The following is a 15,961-nucleotide window of genomic DNA, read 5'->3' as shown; positions in this document are numbered from 1 at the left end:
TGCTAGTATCAAGACAAATCAAATATTTGCATTTGGAGGAGGAACTGAAGAACAAGTACTAGAGCAAAAATCTCTACTGTCTATCCGCAGTGAAATCCTCAAACTATGATAACTCTCACATGTGTTACTGAACATTTTTTTTATAAAATATTCACTTATGACACCTTTAAAGGGATGTCCTGAAAATACAGGAAAATGAAGAGGATACATATACATCTGGTTTTGAAGATTTAACTCTTGAATTATTAAAGTTTTTGTGCACAAAAGTATGTTCTGAGCAGATGTTTAACACAGCAGGAAACATTATAGATCAGAGATCTATATAACAACTAGAAAATACTTAGCATCTGGCACCTTCTTGAAAGTGAACCTGCCAATAATTAATTACATATATGAGCTACTCTGTCCCTGTCTAATGAATTGGATGCTTACTAAGATATATTAGACTGTGTAACAGAGGTTAACTGCTTATGCCCTCTCCTTTGGCTTTGGCTTGGTGGTCCCAGTGTAACTTAAGGGTAGAAATGGTTGTTGGCACTGTGATTTTATGTCCTATCATTGTTACATTAGTTAGTAATCAAGACATCTTTACAATCCAAAATGTAGTAAGTCCTCATTTTCTGTTTCCTACCAACAGAGGGGAAAAAAAAGACTGACAATGTAAAATTAATTTTAAAGTTTAAAATCAACTACATATATTCAGCAGAATGTGTTATGATGCAGCAATAAATATATATATACATATGCAGTCTCAGGAAAACAGATGCCGGTAGCTAAATAAAGGAGTAAGAGTTGTTGAAAAGAAGCTTTGAAAGCTATCTTGAGAATAAAGAAGCTACTAAATGCTTGAAATCATTAAATTAATGTTAAAAGTGCTCATATAAACAAGTTATATCACCTGGAAAGCAGCGATGCCTACAGTGTTCTTTAAAGTACATGAAGAAGTGCATATTGGCACTTTTTCACTCCCCGCCTCCCCCCTCCCCCCCCAGCTAGTAGAATGTATTCCAATTGCAAGCAATTAAGGCCTAGAAAGGACTGGTCTTTTGTCCTTAAAACTCTAGTAGAATGCCCTCTTTGACTTCATACCCTTTCCCCTTTGTCTTAGTACCATCAAGATCAGATCCCCCTCCTTCACCCTTTTTCTTCTTACCTGCAATTTTCATGCAAAAACATTTTGTTTAGGTTTGCTTCATTCTTGAAAAAATTATCAAGAGCTACTTAATGTTGCTTCAAGCAAATAATTTTAAAAAGATTCTTGAAAAATTTGTTTACATGTACAAGCACTACTGTAACATAGCCTGTAGGTGGACTCATCATATCAGACATACAGCAGTGCTGCATGGTAAGGCTGGACTAAGTTGTACAATTTTTTTTTTTTAGAGCAGCCACCTTTTTCCCCGTATTATTTTCTCCTTTACTGTCCAGGTCCAAAGAAAAACGAGGTGGTATGCCAAAAAGGTATTCAGTATCTACAGGATGTTCATGCTGTGACTGAAGCTCCCCACAGGCAGAGGTTCTCCGGTTCTTATTCCACTTAATTCATCATTCAGAGCTCGGTAGGGGACTCTGTGTGATTTTGGGCTTGAAACAGTTATGCTGGTATTTGCCCCACCCTTTGTCCTCGAAAGGCTTAAAAATGGAATCAGGCTACTTATCCCAGCAATTCTCTAGAGAACTACCTAATTTTATCTGATAAACTATAGGGTGCAAATAACATCTCTGTTTCAGATTTTGCCCTGAAAGCTGTATTTCTCGTAAGATATAGTTTAATCCTTTTCCATGTAGCCTGATCTCTGCGTCCAGGTTCTTTACACAACTAATCTCATTAGGGTTGGTCACAGTTTCTCCTTCTGTTTTCCTTGACGCTGTGTCTACTTTTCTCCTACTCTTATGAGCCAAACGGAAACATTTAATTGGTTGCCAAGTTTAACAAAACTCGCTAAACTTGTCCTGATTCAAGACACTTCTGCAGTTCGTCCTTCTGTATATGGATGTGCTAGTTTCCATACCTTCAAGGCATAAACAAAGAACGTTCTGCAAAAACTCATAGATGAATTATCTTGAGAAGCTATTTCAACTGAGAGGTTTTATAAATAGGTATTTTTTTAAGTTTCACTTTTTATAGAAAAAGGTGCTGTGATAGCATAAATGTTAATGAACCATCAAGCTTGATTTATCTAGATGTTAACAATCTCCCCACAGATCTGGTATTATCTTTGCAAAGACTGGGTATTATTTTCACAAGGACTGAAAGGCAGTTAAAAAGATGATATTCTTTACCTGTTCTGTCTAGCTTTATGCTAACATTTACTTTAAAAAAACCTGCTAAACTTATATATCTTATGTCTTTTTTTTGTATGATGTTATGTGGAACTTTATGATCAAATCTTTTTGTACTAATAGTGATGTTTTGCAATGGGAAACCCTCACACTCACTGACAAAGAATTGTCAGACAATAGAGACAGTTGTGGTATGTCAAATTAAGATGGTAAAGCAATGTCAAAGCAGGTCTAGGGAGAGCCCATAACAATGTTACTGTCAAGGAAATAAAGGAGAAAGAAACACAAGAAATACAAGCTATTTCAGAATATCTGTAACTGCGGTATGGTTTTGTGTTTTGAGAGTCATTGTTTTACGATGATTACCATTTGTCAGTAGGGTTTCAGGATAAGAATGAGATGTGATGGCTGCCAACTAAGGTCAGCAAAATCCAATGTAGAAATGGAGTTTTGTTTTTCTATGTTACCGAATTCTCAGATAACAGTCATCACCTAAACAAAATACTAGTTGACCAACAATTTGCTCAGATGATAGATACAAAAACTAGACCATGGAATCTCCTGGCTTAGCTTATACTACTCAGGAGATCAGATCTAGTTAAAATAATAATCCTCTTGGCCTTAGAAATTTAGGAACTTGCATGAGTTCTTTATATTTTTGTTATACTTCCTATCTGCAGCTGTGCTGGTTCCCTCGCTGATCTCTCAGTATGGCCACAAGGTTGCCAAAGAGAAGAAGCACAAGGCAAGAGGGAGAACAGGTAAAGAGTAAGTGGTTGTACTGCTGTGCAGCCTATCCTTTTCTCCCCTTCCTTTTTTGTCATTCACCATATACACACCATTTCAATTATGTCCAGACATGATGATAATATTCCCCCTGATAACGGAAGAGAGTATAACAAAAAGATTAGAAGGAAGTATTAGAAAGAAGGAAAGAAAAGGCAAACCCTAATTTTAAAAGAAAAGAGAGGCAAAAATGACAGAATGGTTAAGCAGAGAAAATATGGCATCAAACAGGAGTAAGTTATGGGCTGAAACTAAGAAAAGAGTTGATAAATTTCAGGAGGAAAATAAAACCCTCACCTTAGGAGGAAAGAAAGAAACCTTAGAGCAATACATTTGAATTACATTCCTTTATTATATTTTTAAGGAAAGCATGATATTTTTGAAACTGTAATTTTGTATCATATATGTTATCTACCTAGTCCAGGATGTCACTTTTGACAGTTAAAGAAGGCTCAAGATGAGAAGAAAGCATCATAAGTCTAGCAAAGGTAGAAAGTGTAAACAAATGCTAGCGTTAGTGTACAGAAATAATGATTTTTGCTTGTATACTTTGAAATTAACTCACTGTTGAAATAGTTCTGAATATTCTTCTTTTCTGTAGCACAGACTTGAGGGGAGAAGAAGGAAGGAAAAAAAGAGAAAGGAGGGATAGACATTTCTACATTTAAATAAGAAAATTGTGAGACATTAATAGAAGATAAAATTTCAGAATAGCTGCTTTTCTCTAGATAGTTCAATATATAGCAATTTCTTTGGTATCTGTTGTTTTTATTTAGTAATTTTTGTTCACATTTGGTCACAAAATGGCAACTTGATCAGGAAAGGAATGACATCTTGAGAGACTGCCGTATGACAGAACTCGAAAAATCTTTTAATTTTTTTCCATTTTAAATTAATTTTTAAATGGCTGTTTCCATTCATTTTTTCTCACTTCATTGCTTGAAATGGAATATCCAGGGTAGCAGTTGTGGTAGAATTATAACCACAAGCTTGAGTGCACTGAAGAGTGATGCCATAAGAATGGAGGGGGAAATCAGGAGACCTTCAAGATCTTATTTTCATTTGCATGGTGGACTGAAGAGTGTTTGAAAACAATTTGAAATGTCCTTCACTCAGATTCATTTCAGAAAAGTACAAATTTTCCAGAAGTTCAGACTGGAGTTTATTTTTTAGTTTCTTCCAAGCTTCCACCCCCCAAAAAGGTTTACAAGCTACTCAAGTCTCCCTGAAACTTAAGCAGACTTGAACAGAAAAGCAATAGTTCAAATTTATAGACACTTCCTAGGTTTTACATATTTTAATGTGATCAGTTGCAGTGAAGTGTGATCACTGATTTTGTTGTTTTGACCTGTTGTCTACAAGAGAACTTTAGAGGAAATGGAAACACATTTGTTTTCTAAATTAAATTCTAATATATGCTAAGTTGCCGAGTACCATCTTGTTCCAAAAAATGTCTGCTGCACTTAAGAGGGAACTGATATCTTACAGTTAGCTTTTATGATTTATTCTTTCATATGAAAAGAATAATTTTGTGTCATTAATGTTAATTAGAGCCAGTTCTCAGTTGATACATGATAGATTTTTATCAGTTTGAGATCTAGTCTGGTATATCAATTGGATAAGTCTATTACTTCACTATATCACAATAGATATTTGAAAAGCATCCAAAGAGATACTATTTTTAAGAGAAGGGCAGAGAAAAACAGTTGCAGATATTGAGTAAATCAGAAAAGATTGCTGCCTGCATGAAAAATAACCAAGGTGCTAAATGATAAACAGAATCAGTTTTGAAAATCTTAATGAAAGAATAAATGGAACAATGGTGGTGGATTTTGTTCTGTAGATTAAGCACTCTCTTTCTTATTTGATGAATGAGAATTTGTGCATCCCATTAACACTAACGGAAAATTGACAAAAATTCCATATGCCGTTTTAAGGCTAGACTCCTCAGGGTAGTGTGGTGCCAACATCAGTTTTGTCAGTATTGCAGCTCATGGGATCACAATACGAAAGTCTGTAGTTCTAAAAAGTAGATTGTGTACATTGTAATAAATGCCGCTTCTATGGAAAACTTGCAAGAGTTTTTGCCATTCTGTAATTATTTCTGGACATATTATAGTCCTCACGTATATTTCTTTTAGTAACTAGAATGGTGAAAATGTATAGGTTGTCTCACTTTGAGAAAATAATTTATGAAATTTTTACACAGTATTATGATACCTTTTATATGATCCTAATATTAGGATCTTTTTTATTTTACAGCTTCAACTAAAATGAGCCAACAGTTTGTGCTGTGTTTGAAAAGATTAAAATCTGTTATTTGTATTAACCTCTCAGTGTTCATTTGCAGTATTCATCTTAAGATTCAAATTCCAAGATTTCTGAAAATGTTTTAACGGTAATTGATAATCTGAATGAACATCTTTTCTAGATATGGGGTAGCCAATACAAACAATATTACATGTGTTTTGCAGTGTCTCACACCAAAACAAAAAAATCGTCAACAGTAGAGCAGTCTTGGCCAACAGTAAAAGCACTGAATCAAATTCACATTCATGTAGATGAAAGTTTTTCTATCGCTCTCTTGCTCTGAAAAGGAGATCTGCCATATAAAGGATGAGCTGAAGTACTCATACAGCCATCTTTCGTGGTCCCTAAAATTAGTTGTGTCATTTAACAATCCAGGCTCTTACAGAGAATTTTTAAATCCATAACCCTGACTTTTGTTCTAATAAGTATATGCTCTTTGGAACAGCATCTCCTCTCCTCTAGTGTAAGTAAAGTTGTAAGTATTTTGCATCTTGGCTGTGATTGCCATCTGCAGACTTTGAGCAGTTTTTGAATATTTGCCAACCTTTGCTTTTAATAAATTAAGACCATTAATGTAATATAAATGTCTACAAAATATGTGATATTAGTTTGATTCTAAAACCAATCTTGCAATCTTGCAAGTGTAATCTTGCAATATGTTATATATGTGTGCTTAATACACATCTTACTTTTTGGATAAATAATACCATCTTCCTTCCTTCCTGATTCTTGATATCTCCTTCCTTGAGAAGAATAGTCTATCAAATTTAGGATTTCAGCAGTATGCAGTCCTTCGTGTTGTATGTCATTTGAAAATGAAAAAAAAAAATAGTGTCCATTCCTTATTACTATCTGTTGAATTAGGAGTTTCCTTCTGGAAAACTTCATGTTTCTCTCAGGTTAATGCAGTTTTGATACATCTTTATTTTTCTACGAAAAGATCATCACCTCTGTTTTCTAATAATCATGTTACTTGGGATAAGAACATCTATCATTTCAGTTAATAATTTTTGTTTGTAGAATTTACTTCCAAACTTTTCACCTATTTTTATATTTTCCCTCCACAGTATATCTCTTTTTAGATCTGTAGTGATCTCATCAGCAACTATAGTTGATTAAAACCATAAATTTGAATCCAGGTTTGGATTCTTACTTGCCATAAGGTTTTGATGGCAGAAGAAAGACATTTTGCAAGTTAAAAACTTGAAGAAAAAAATACCACTTGAAAAAACAAAATTCACAATCATTTTTGTAAACCTAATGCTGTCAAACCCATAACATGCTTTTGTTTTGTGACCAGAATGAACTGTTATTGAAACGTTCTTGTACCATTCCTAATAAATGCTGAATAGATATAATGGAAAGCTTGATATACACATAGTGAGTGGTAATTACCTGTGGAAAATTCCTATTCTGTCTCTTGGCACATGAGACAGAAAGGATTATGGAAAGATACTTTGGTACTAGTTATCAATAATTACAATGAACAATTTAAAACAGTGCAGGTTTGCTTAAAGAACATGGAAGACTATATTGGTAGGAAACAGAAAATAGCCCACTTTATGAAAGTAAAAAAGTATGTGAGGAAAAAGAGAATGTTAGCATTTTCTGATTCTTTTTCATTAGTTTTAGGACCTTATGGTAGTTTCTAAATAAAGTTCAAGCACTATTCATATATTAATAAAATAATGCATATCGCAGCATGTCTTTATTTTATTATAACCTTTTCTTTTTTTCAGAACTCGTGACTCCTGTTTTATGACATGTCACAGGGGAGTAGTAAAGGCCAAGTTTTCTTTGTGAAACAGATTAAATTGAGTAAACTTTCTCAAGCTTTTTGTTTAGCTATACCTGAGACTTCCAGTTAAGCAGAAGCTATAACTAAGCGAAAGATTTTTGCAGGCTGTAAAATGTAGTTAATTGCATCTTTTTTATAAGTTCAACAGAAGGTGTAAAACATTTAACATTTGCTTTTTCTAATATTACAATTGATTCCAGTTCCAATAAGGGTTTAAGTTAACACAAAGTAAAATCACTGAAAAAAATGCAAGCAAACCTTGATAAAGACCAGATGAAATTGTAGTGGTATTCAGTTAGACTCATACACACATTGTATTAATAATAATAAAAAGAAGTTCAAAACCATGATCTTATTTCATAAGGATTTTTTAAAAATTGATTTTATCAGCCTATGTTGTATTTCTTCAAAATAGAAATTCATATTGATTGACTAGTTCAGCATGGCAACTTTGAGGTTTTGAACCCGTGATTTCATTAATGCCACAGACATGACTAAAGTAGTAAATCTGAAATTAATCTTTTTTTAGACATTAATAAGTCATAGTGAAAAGAAATAATTAGCATATCTTTGAGGCAAGAGAAGAACACTGCAAAAGAAGTCATGTAAACCAGAGCATTTAAAGATAATTGCCAGGCATACATCATTTATTCCAGATTAGCTAAGGTCACGCACTTGATGCTCCCATTTTTTGCATCCATATATGTGGTCATTGTTGCCATCAAATTGCTGCATTTTGATGGCTATATTTAATGGACTGAGAATAGACCATGAAGAAAAGTACTAAGACCAGCAAATATAAAGAGCACATACTCTATTCAGTTAAACGGTGACCTTTTTAACCTTGCTGTATGCAGGAAATATCCACTTGTATTTTAGTAATTACATTAGCTTCCTTAATGGCATTTGATACAGATGGTATAGGAAGAACTTATCTGCAGCTGAAGAATGCAGGCAACAATTTTAGTTTGACTTGCAAATACTTTTATCACTTGAATTAAGGTGAGGAAAAGAGAAAAAGTAGATTTGTGTGCTAGCCTCAGTTAGAGAAGCCATTATTTTTCGAAGCTTGTTATCATTGTTCTTTCATATTAGATTAGAATTAATAAAATTTTGCACACTAAAAATCTTCACAAAATGCTATGAAAATATAAAGAGGAAGAATATGTGCAGTTACCAGTGCAGTTGGCTTAAGAAAGCTTAAGAAAATGATTTTATTTTGATTTGTGCTACAAATTCTATTTCTAATTTTGTGCAAATACCTCAAGCAATTTGTGCCTTCTCTGTTGTCTGTAAAATGAGAAGAAAATATTTTCTTCCCTTTCTGTTTTCCTGCTAGAATACAAAGAGTCTAAAGAAGGAAATTATTTTACTGTCTATGCCAAGCCTAAAGCAGTGGGGCTCTTAACACAGGTTGGACTTCTTAAAATAGAGGATCATGCAAATTTAAAAGCAAAAGATTATTAAAATGGTCTTTTGCCAGACCTATGTATGATAATTCCAACCAGACAGGTATGATGATTCTTCCTTAACTTATCTCTACAGCTTTTGAGTGTGTGGGATCTTCATAAGCCAGAGATTGCATCCTGGCAGTTTTTCCTAATAGACATAAATGGATCTGTCCTCCATGAGTTTTGGTCTATTTTTGCCTATGTATACTGCACTATATCTTGTGATAGTAAGCGCTGAAGATTAGTTGTGTATCGGAAAAAAATCTTTCTTCTCTTTATTTTAAATCTTTGCATGCTTAATCACGAATAGGGGAGATAGGAAGAAGGACAGGAAACATAAAACCAGAACTCTTGGCAGCTGGGAAGAAGGAAATGGAGCATAGGATGGAGGACACACATGAGTCCCTTGTATGATTTGAGTGGATGGTGTCCCTGAAGTGCAAGTGGGAGGCTGATAAGCAGGAAGCTTGTGATGTGAAATGATAGCGCTGTTATGAATGTTTCCTTTCGCTTCAAGTAAAACAGAATGCAGAAATGTATAATACAAATACTTAAAGAAAACAAATGTGGTGAATAGAGCACACTATACACAATGGTATTTCTGTTTCCTTCTGCCTACCCATCAAATAATTTGTGTTTCCTCATTTTGTGTTATGACTGCTTCTATCTTTGCTTATTTGTAACTACAGACCTACACTATTTCTGCTTTAGGATGAGCTTTCTGCAAAGGGTAAGAATTCCTTGCATCCATCTTTATCTCCATGAGCTACTTTTATGAGGCCTTCCTAGCTCCCTCACTATTTTTACATGTGAAAACTGCTATATACGGGTGTTGTTTATTTGTTTCTTTTTGACCTGAAGACCAGCCTCTTACAATGTCAAATTTCAAAAGCAATTGGTGATGAGAGGTGTTAATGGCTACCATCAATGGGTTATTTGATCAGCAGGCAATTAAAAAGCTGGTTGCAATGAATGGGTGTGCTGGTGTGCTAACCAGATGTCCGTTCTGAATCCTCCTCTTTCTTTTCTGAATTTCGCCAAAATCGGTTCGATTCTCCCGTTTTGTGATAGAATGTTCCATTCAAGCTTACAGAGATTAGATGGGATATAGGGAAAGTGATCAAGTGATGTAGAGACAAACAGAGAAAAACCATCAATTTTAGGTCAAAGGATTGTTCTACTCAAGTTGTAATATAATTAGGCTTTTTAAAAGTTTAGTGTAGTATATAGACCATCTTATTATCAGAAACAGAAAATTTCGCACTAAGATAGTTATAAGTTCTTTCAAACAGAGAATATGGTTTTATTATGTGTACAGCACTTTGCCAATAAGACCAGATCACCACTGTTACCTACATGATAACAGTGAGTACTTATCCTATTTTTGTGCCATTTTAGACGTGTCCGTTCTGTTCCATGCTCCAAACTTTGTCCACGTTGTCTGAAACTATGCATGCGCAGCTACTACTACCAAGTGTCTTTGAATGTTAAGAACTTTTAATTCAATGACTAAAGCCAGGAAATATACATTATGTGCATTTCTTTAAAGTGTATGTTTTGCATCCAATTTTCTGTTCTTTTCGGAAACATGTTAAAGATGCAGAGAAATTGCTGCTGATGCATCAGCCTTTTTATGTAGTTTAGTTGGTTTGTCTTTATTTTTCGTAACTGTGTGCGATGCTTATGCTGGAGACATTTATTCTTTTGCTATATAATTAGAAGTTAAATATATTTGCATATTTAGAAGACTGTAGCATGGGAATGTGTTTATAATAGCTTTCTTTTGCCTAAATAATGTTTTAAAGACCTACAATCTCATTTTGGAAAAGGAATGTGACAGAAAAGGTGTTTTGTTTTGTTTGCTTTTGGTTTTACACAATGTAAGGTGGATTCATAAAAGCACAGAGAACATTCTATGATAAAATATTTCATATATTCATGCTACCTGCATTGACTTAACTGTAGAGTTTGGTCTTCTGCTGAGGTTTTCTTTGTCAGCTTTCAAGCAGTTGAGGTAGCCTGCAGGTTGATAAATATCCCATTAATCTTTCTGAACCTCTGGCACTTGAGCATGAGAATAGCTGATCAATTACAGCAATTGTCTCCCTAAATGAGCTTTTCACATCTGCCTCTTATTTCATTAGTTAACTGTCTGCTCATATATCTGATAGAATGGAATCCGAGTGGCTTCTTACAGCTTGTTCTGTGTTACTGTACAATAAGGATGGGGTTGTTAGCAAAATGGGCACAAAAGGGTATTTATCCACTACCCGCAATAAATATACATGCTATTGTGTAGGACTGCTTTCGTCTTTAATCACTGTTCGTTGCAACCTACTTAAAGCACATCAGTTTGCTTTTCGGCTTCCTGCTTCATCCTTAGTTGTAAGCTTTATAGTTTTGTATTTGTCATTTTTATAACACAATCAAAGTGTTTCCATGCCCTAAACCATCATATCAATGTGTTGCCTACCTGATTTTGGAAAACAGAATCTACCATATTTAAAGCTAATGTTAGAAATGTAATTTCCTCCTTGTCTCCTTAGAATGCATCTTTTATATGCATAGATATGGTATCCTTCTCTCAGAAAGTAAATTTGCATTTCCAAAGCTGCAAACAGATATTAACAGTAGTGATAATGTTATTATGAGTATTCCAATTAAGTACAAAGTAGTAAGCAACAGTTATGTTGTTTTATTCAAGGTTTGTTTTAAGAAACATAAACTGCAGATTATGAATTACAAAGTTTAATAATAAAGATTTCACATGATTCTTCTTTCATTAATGCTCAAACTTTCAGTTACAAGAAAATCAATTACCAGAAGAAAATGTAAATAATCTCTAAACAGAGGCCTCATTCACTAGTTGTTAATATCAAATTAGGTTATTCTAAAGAATTTACAACATTTTCAAAGATTGTTCTTTTTATTTGGCATTTATGGAATTGCTTTGGACAACTTTGGGGGTGGGGGGGAGGGCTGGTGCTGCTGAAAGGTGAACAGAGCTAACTGCCTAAAAGACTTACTTAAAAAACATTCTGGCCTGCCTCTGATATAGATTATTCCAGGTGATTCTTTGATGCTTCCTGAACATTTAGGTGTGTTTGAATCTCGAGTGCTCAGGGTATTTGTCCTTGAAACTTGTTTCAGTGAATTTGAGTGATGGGAAGTACATACAGAGATTCTATGGAATTTCTAAAACCATGGAGGTATAATAACTAAATATCAGCAATCTTTTAAATTCAGTTTTGACTATTTATTGCAGGTCTGGTTTGTATGAAGTCGAGTACTTCAGTGGTTGAACTTGTTATGCTGCTTTGTTCACAGGTAAGACATTCTCTGGTTTTACTATTAGTTTCTTTGTATAGTGATAGGTTACTGTCAATCTAAGACTTGGGTATTGCTTGTGTCGTTCTTCTATTTCAGTATAGGAAAAAACAAATTCATCTCTTTCAATATAAGGTGTATTTTTTCATGTGCTGTACAGTATCTCTATATCCTTAGGATGTACAAAGGATATTTGCAGTTGTTTTTCAAATGTATGAAAAATGTGCATTATTCACTTTTTCTGTGTATGAACTTTTTTTCAACCCAGTTCTTATTTAGAATATATGAATAGGATGTTGTTTTCATAATTTGATGTTTAAAATGGTCTTTGAATTTGTAAGTTTTAAACACTTTACTTTGCGATGAATTTATTGCTTGTATTATACACAGCACAAATTATTGCATATTTTATATAGGCGTATAGGACCATGATTTTAATAGCCCTCAAGAACTGGCAGATACAGAATATTTCTGTCTTTAAAATGTTGTAGTTATAATTTTTAGCATATTAGTATTATTTTGTGAAGAATCTGAAACAGTTAAGATTTTATATTGATATCAAAATTAAAATCATCGAAACTAAAACACTTTATAATGTTTTGATTGTTTACATTTTAATTTTAATTTCATTTCTTTTTATACAAGTGTTATGAGCTAATTTCATATATTTATTGCCTTTTACCTTAAATTGACAATAATAACTTATCAACAGACATTTTAGAATTTTGCATATTTTATATAAGGCAAATAATTGCCTAACAGTTACAGTCACAAGCTTTTACACTTCTCTAAAGACTTATTAATAGTATATCACTTTCCAAATTCCCCATAGATTTAAAATAGGAGTTAAACTCATACCAGGTTAGTATATAAAATGCCCAGGTTTACTTGTTACATTATTACCAAGAAAAAATACTTTGTCTTTTCTGTGACCATTCACTGTGAACATTGAAAATATGCACCAAAAATGTACTAAAACCCAGTGAGTTTCTAGGAGAAATTAAAATGAAGATCTACTTTTAAAAGATCTGCTGAAAATAATTATCATTTACAACTGAATCTGGGGCAGGGAATTCCAGCTTACCTGCTGTTTGCCAGTCCATAGGTTGCATTTCTTCAAGCTTGTGTCATAAGGAAATCATTAGATCTTGTTTTCCTTTTTTTTTTCCTTCTTTTTTTTCCCCTCTCTTTTGCCAAGATGAATATTGGTTAGGGAAAAGTAAAAGAAAAATACATCCTTGGCAGGAATCCTCAGTGGGGTTTGAACTTCAAACCTTCTCCTGCAGGGCATTTGAAAAATTTGTTACCTAATGGTTAAATCCTGAGTTCCAGGAAAATTCCAAAAGAAGGCTTTTAATCCTTATGTTCATGTCATGAAATTTTGGGGTTTTTTTTATAAGAGCTTTTGAAACCTTTACTTTAGGGAAGGAATAACTTACAATCCTTTCGTCCTTAGGCTTTGGTTTTACTGCAGTTCTCAGGAATAAAATGGTATGTAGCATTAGGGTCTAGTGTCTTTGATGGCCTCATCATCTAATCATAGGTTTAACATTACTCATTTGCTGGCTCCAGGAATTCCTGCCATTAAGGGCCCTAGAGATGAAACTTTGCCTCAAATATTGATTGAAAGGAAGAGAGAGAAATTTAAGCTCTTTCTGCAATGCTTTTTTCTTTAGGCATCCCTGTAAAGCTATGTAACAAATGTAGCTAAATCAATTTGTATTTTTATGACCTGCATGCAGTTTATTTATTGCTTCAAAATAGTCAACAATTTTAAAAATAAGCTTCATTTTATACCTAAAATAATGTAAAGAGCCTAATCATTTTGAAATTTTGAACGTTTATTCAGATTCTCTAATGTTTGTGCTGGAGAGCTCTTTTCCATCTACTCAATTACTTTGAAAAACTGCAATTTAAAATTTTTATAGCCCATCTGATATTTTACATTTGTTTCCTTATCTTCTAAATATAGAAAAAATTGTACCCTGCTGTGTGTTTATTACCAACTACTTAAGAAGATAATGCTATAACATTGTTCGTGGAATGATACTATACGAAATGGTCAATAGGGGGCTGTAGTGATGCAAATTGCCTTCTCCTCCCCTCATCTTTACCAATTGCAAACAAGTTGCTTTTGTAAATTATGTCTGCACAGGATATTATATTTCATCCTATAGGTGCACCAAGCAATCAGGTCTGCAGTCCCACTCATCAGCATGAAAAATTTAGATAAATTGTCTATTTCATTTTTTGGATTGCCAGAAAAAGCCCCACTAGGTAAATACTACAAAAATACTAATAGGGCATGATTTATAATATAGCTACAAGAAAAGGAAATGGCAGACAGACAAACAACATAATCCAGTATATAACTAACAGAACCAGGAATTAGGAGATTAAGACTTAGTGTCTCCAGGAAATGAGATTAATTCATTGCTATATAAAAACGGACAGGGCTTACCTGATCTTCTCCACAAGATGAGTTGGGTACTGCAGAATGGAAGGTCTATGTATACTGTGGTTTTTTAGTAAATCTAGTGTAACTAGGACATTTCTCCCTGACATGGGTAAATCCTTCCTATTCAAATTGAATGCTATTCTACAGATTATGTGGGGAAGTTTGAAATGTCTGTCATTCAAAAGATAGATGACAGTATTAAAAACCTTTGAAAAGTACAATTTTGTGTGCACAGAACAGAGTAACTTTAGACATTGAAAAGGAAAGGGAAATGCAAAGTTTGTTTTCCTTTCATTTGCTACAGCAAATTAGATGCTTTTATGCTCTTTATGTTGGAAATTCCATGTTAACGACTACAGATTAGCAAGGATGTCAGATTTTTTTTCTTATCTGAACTCCTGAATAAACTGAACATTGCCAGCGGCTCACGTCCAAGGTATGGTCTAAATTTACATGAAATATCACATTACAAATGTCTGAAGGTACATGTCATGGATAATTCAGTTCATATGTGCAGCCTTTTAGACTCTGAGGGATATGCAATCAAGTCTTTCCCCCCCAAAGGAATTTGGACTTTCTGTGAAAAATACATTTTAAGTTTTAAAGGAACTCCTGTAGGGATAGTGCATCATTTGTGGGCTTGAAGCAGGAAAATATTCTTTGTATTTTCAGACCTTCTTTCATACCATAACTTGCTTCCCCTCAGCCTTTTTCTGTTTCTGCTAGTATCACCCACTTCAGTAGACTAAAAATTAGATTTGAGGACTTTTTTATATTTCCTATATAAACTAAAAGCATACATTCTTGAACTTGAAATATGTTTTTTCTGTGAAATTTATAGTAAACATAGTGATTTTCACTTTCCATAAAACAGGCATTTTCATTTGGATTTAGTCTATTTTAACATAAAACGGATGAAGATGTGTTATGTTTGACAAGATCTGTGCTTGATTAGCTAGTCTTTGTTCCTTCAGCCTCATTGTGCATGTCACAGCTGTGTTGCTGTTTTTTGTAGCAAATTTTTAAAATAAACCATACAATTAAAAATACATTAATTTTTGCAGGGTAGTTCCTTTACAAAAGCAAATTTAGTTTTCAGTAAACTTTTTCATATTTTTCCCCCAAACTCTACAATAATTTAAAATTACTTCCAGATCTTCTGCAGATTTTTCTCTTTGGAGATGCAGCTTCTGCAGAAACAGAATGATGTTATCTCAAAGAAGTCTTCTCATATGCCACTCGTATTTTTCTGTATCTTCTCTGTTAGCAGGGAGAATTTATTTTCTTAAACAGAAAATACTCTCTTAGTATTTAAAACATCTTGCTACTTCATCCATTCAAATATGCAACTATTATAATGAACAAATGATTACTTTAGAAAGAAATACTGTATTACTTACAATTCTAGAATATGTACAGAATATCTGACAAATTTCAGAATTTAGTAGTTTTCAACACATCATTTATTCTATTAATTTTGCCTTCTGCCATGTTTGATGGAGATGTTTGATCAGGATCATAATTTAGGAGTCTCCAAAGGAAATATCA

The 15,961-nt window shown here is 33.6% G+C and overlaps 1 protein-coding gene across 2 annotated transcripts in view; it reads left to right on the top strand.

Annotated features, from left to right (window-relative positions):
* The window catches only part of NBEA (neurobeachin), a 519,777-nt gene that overhangs the window by 244,746 nt on the left and 259,070 nt on the right, over positions 1-15,961 (top strand). For both annotated transcript variants that reach the window (XM_062567111.1, XM_062567112.1), the window contains one exon: positions 11,894-11,955. In XM_062567111.1, coding sequence (XP_062423095.1) covers positions 11,894-11,955 — 62 coding nt within the window. The remainder of the gene's footprint in view (positions 1-11,893; positions 11,956-15,961) is intronic.

The sequence above is a fragment of the Rhea pennata genome, chromosome 1 (assembly GCF_028389875.1).
Source record: "Rhea pennata isolate bPtePen1 chromosome 1, bPtePen1.pri, whole genome shotgun sequence".
Lineage (NCBI taxonomy): Eukaryota > Metazoa > Chordata > Aves > Rheiformes > Rheidae > Rhea > Rhea pennata.
This window is presented reverse-complemented; position numbering and strand designations above follow the sequence as displayed.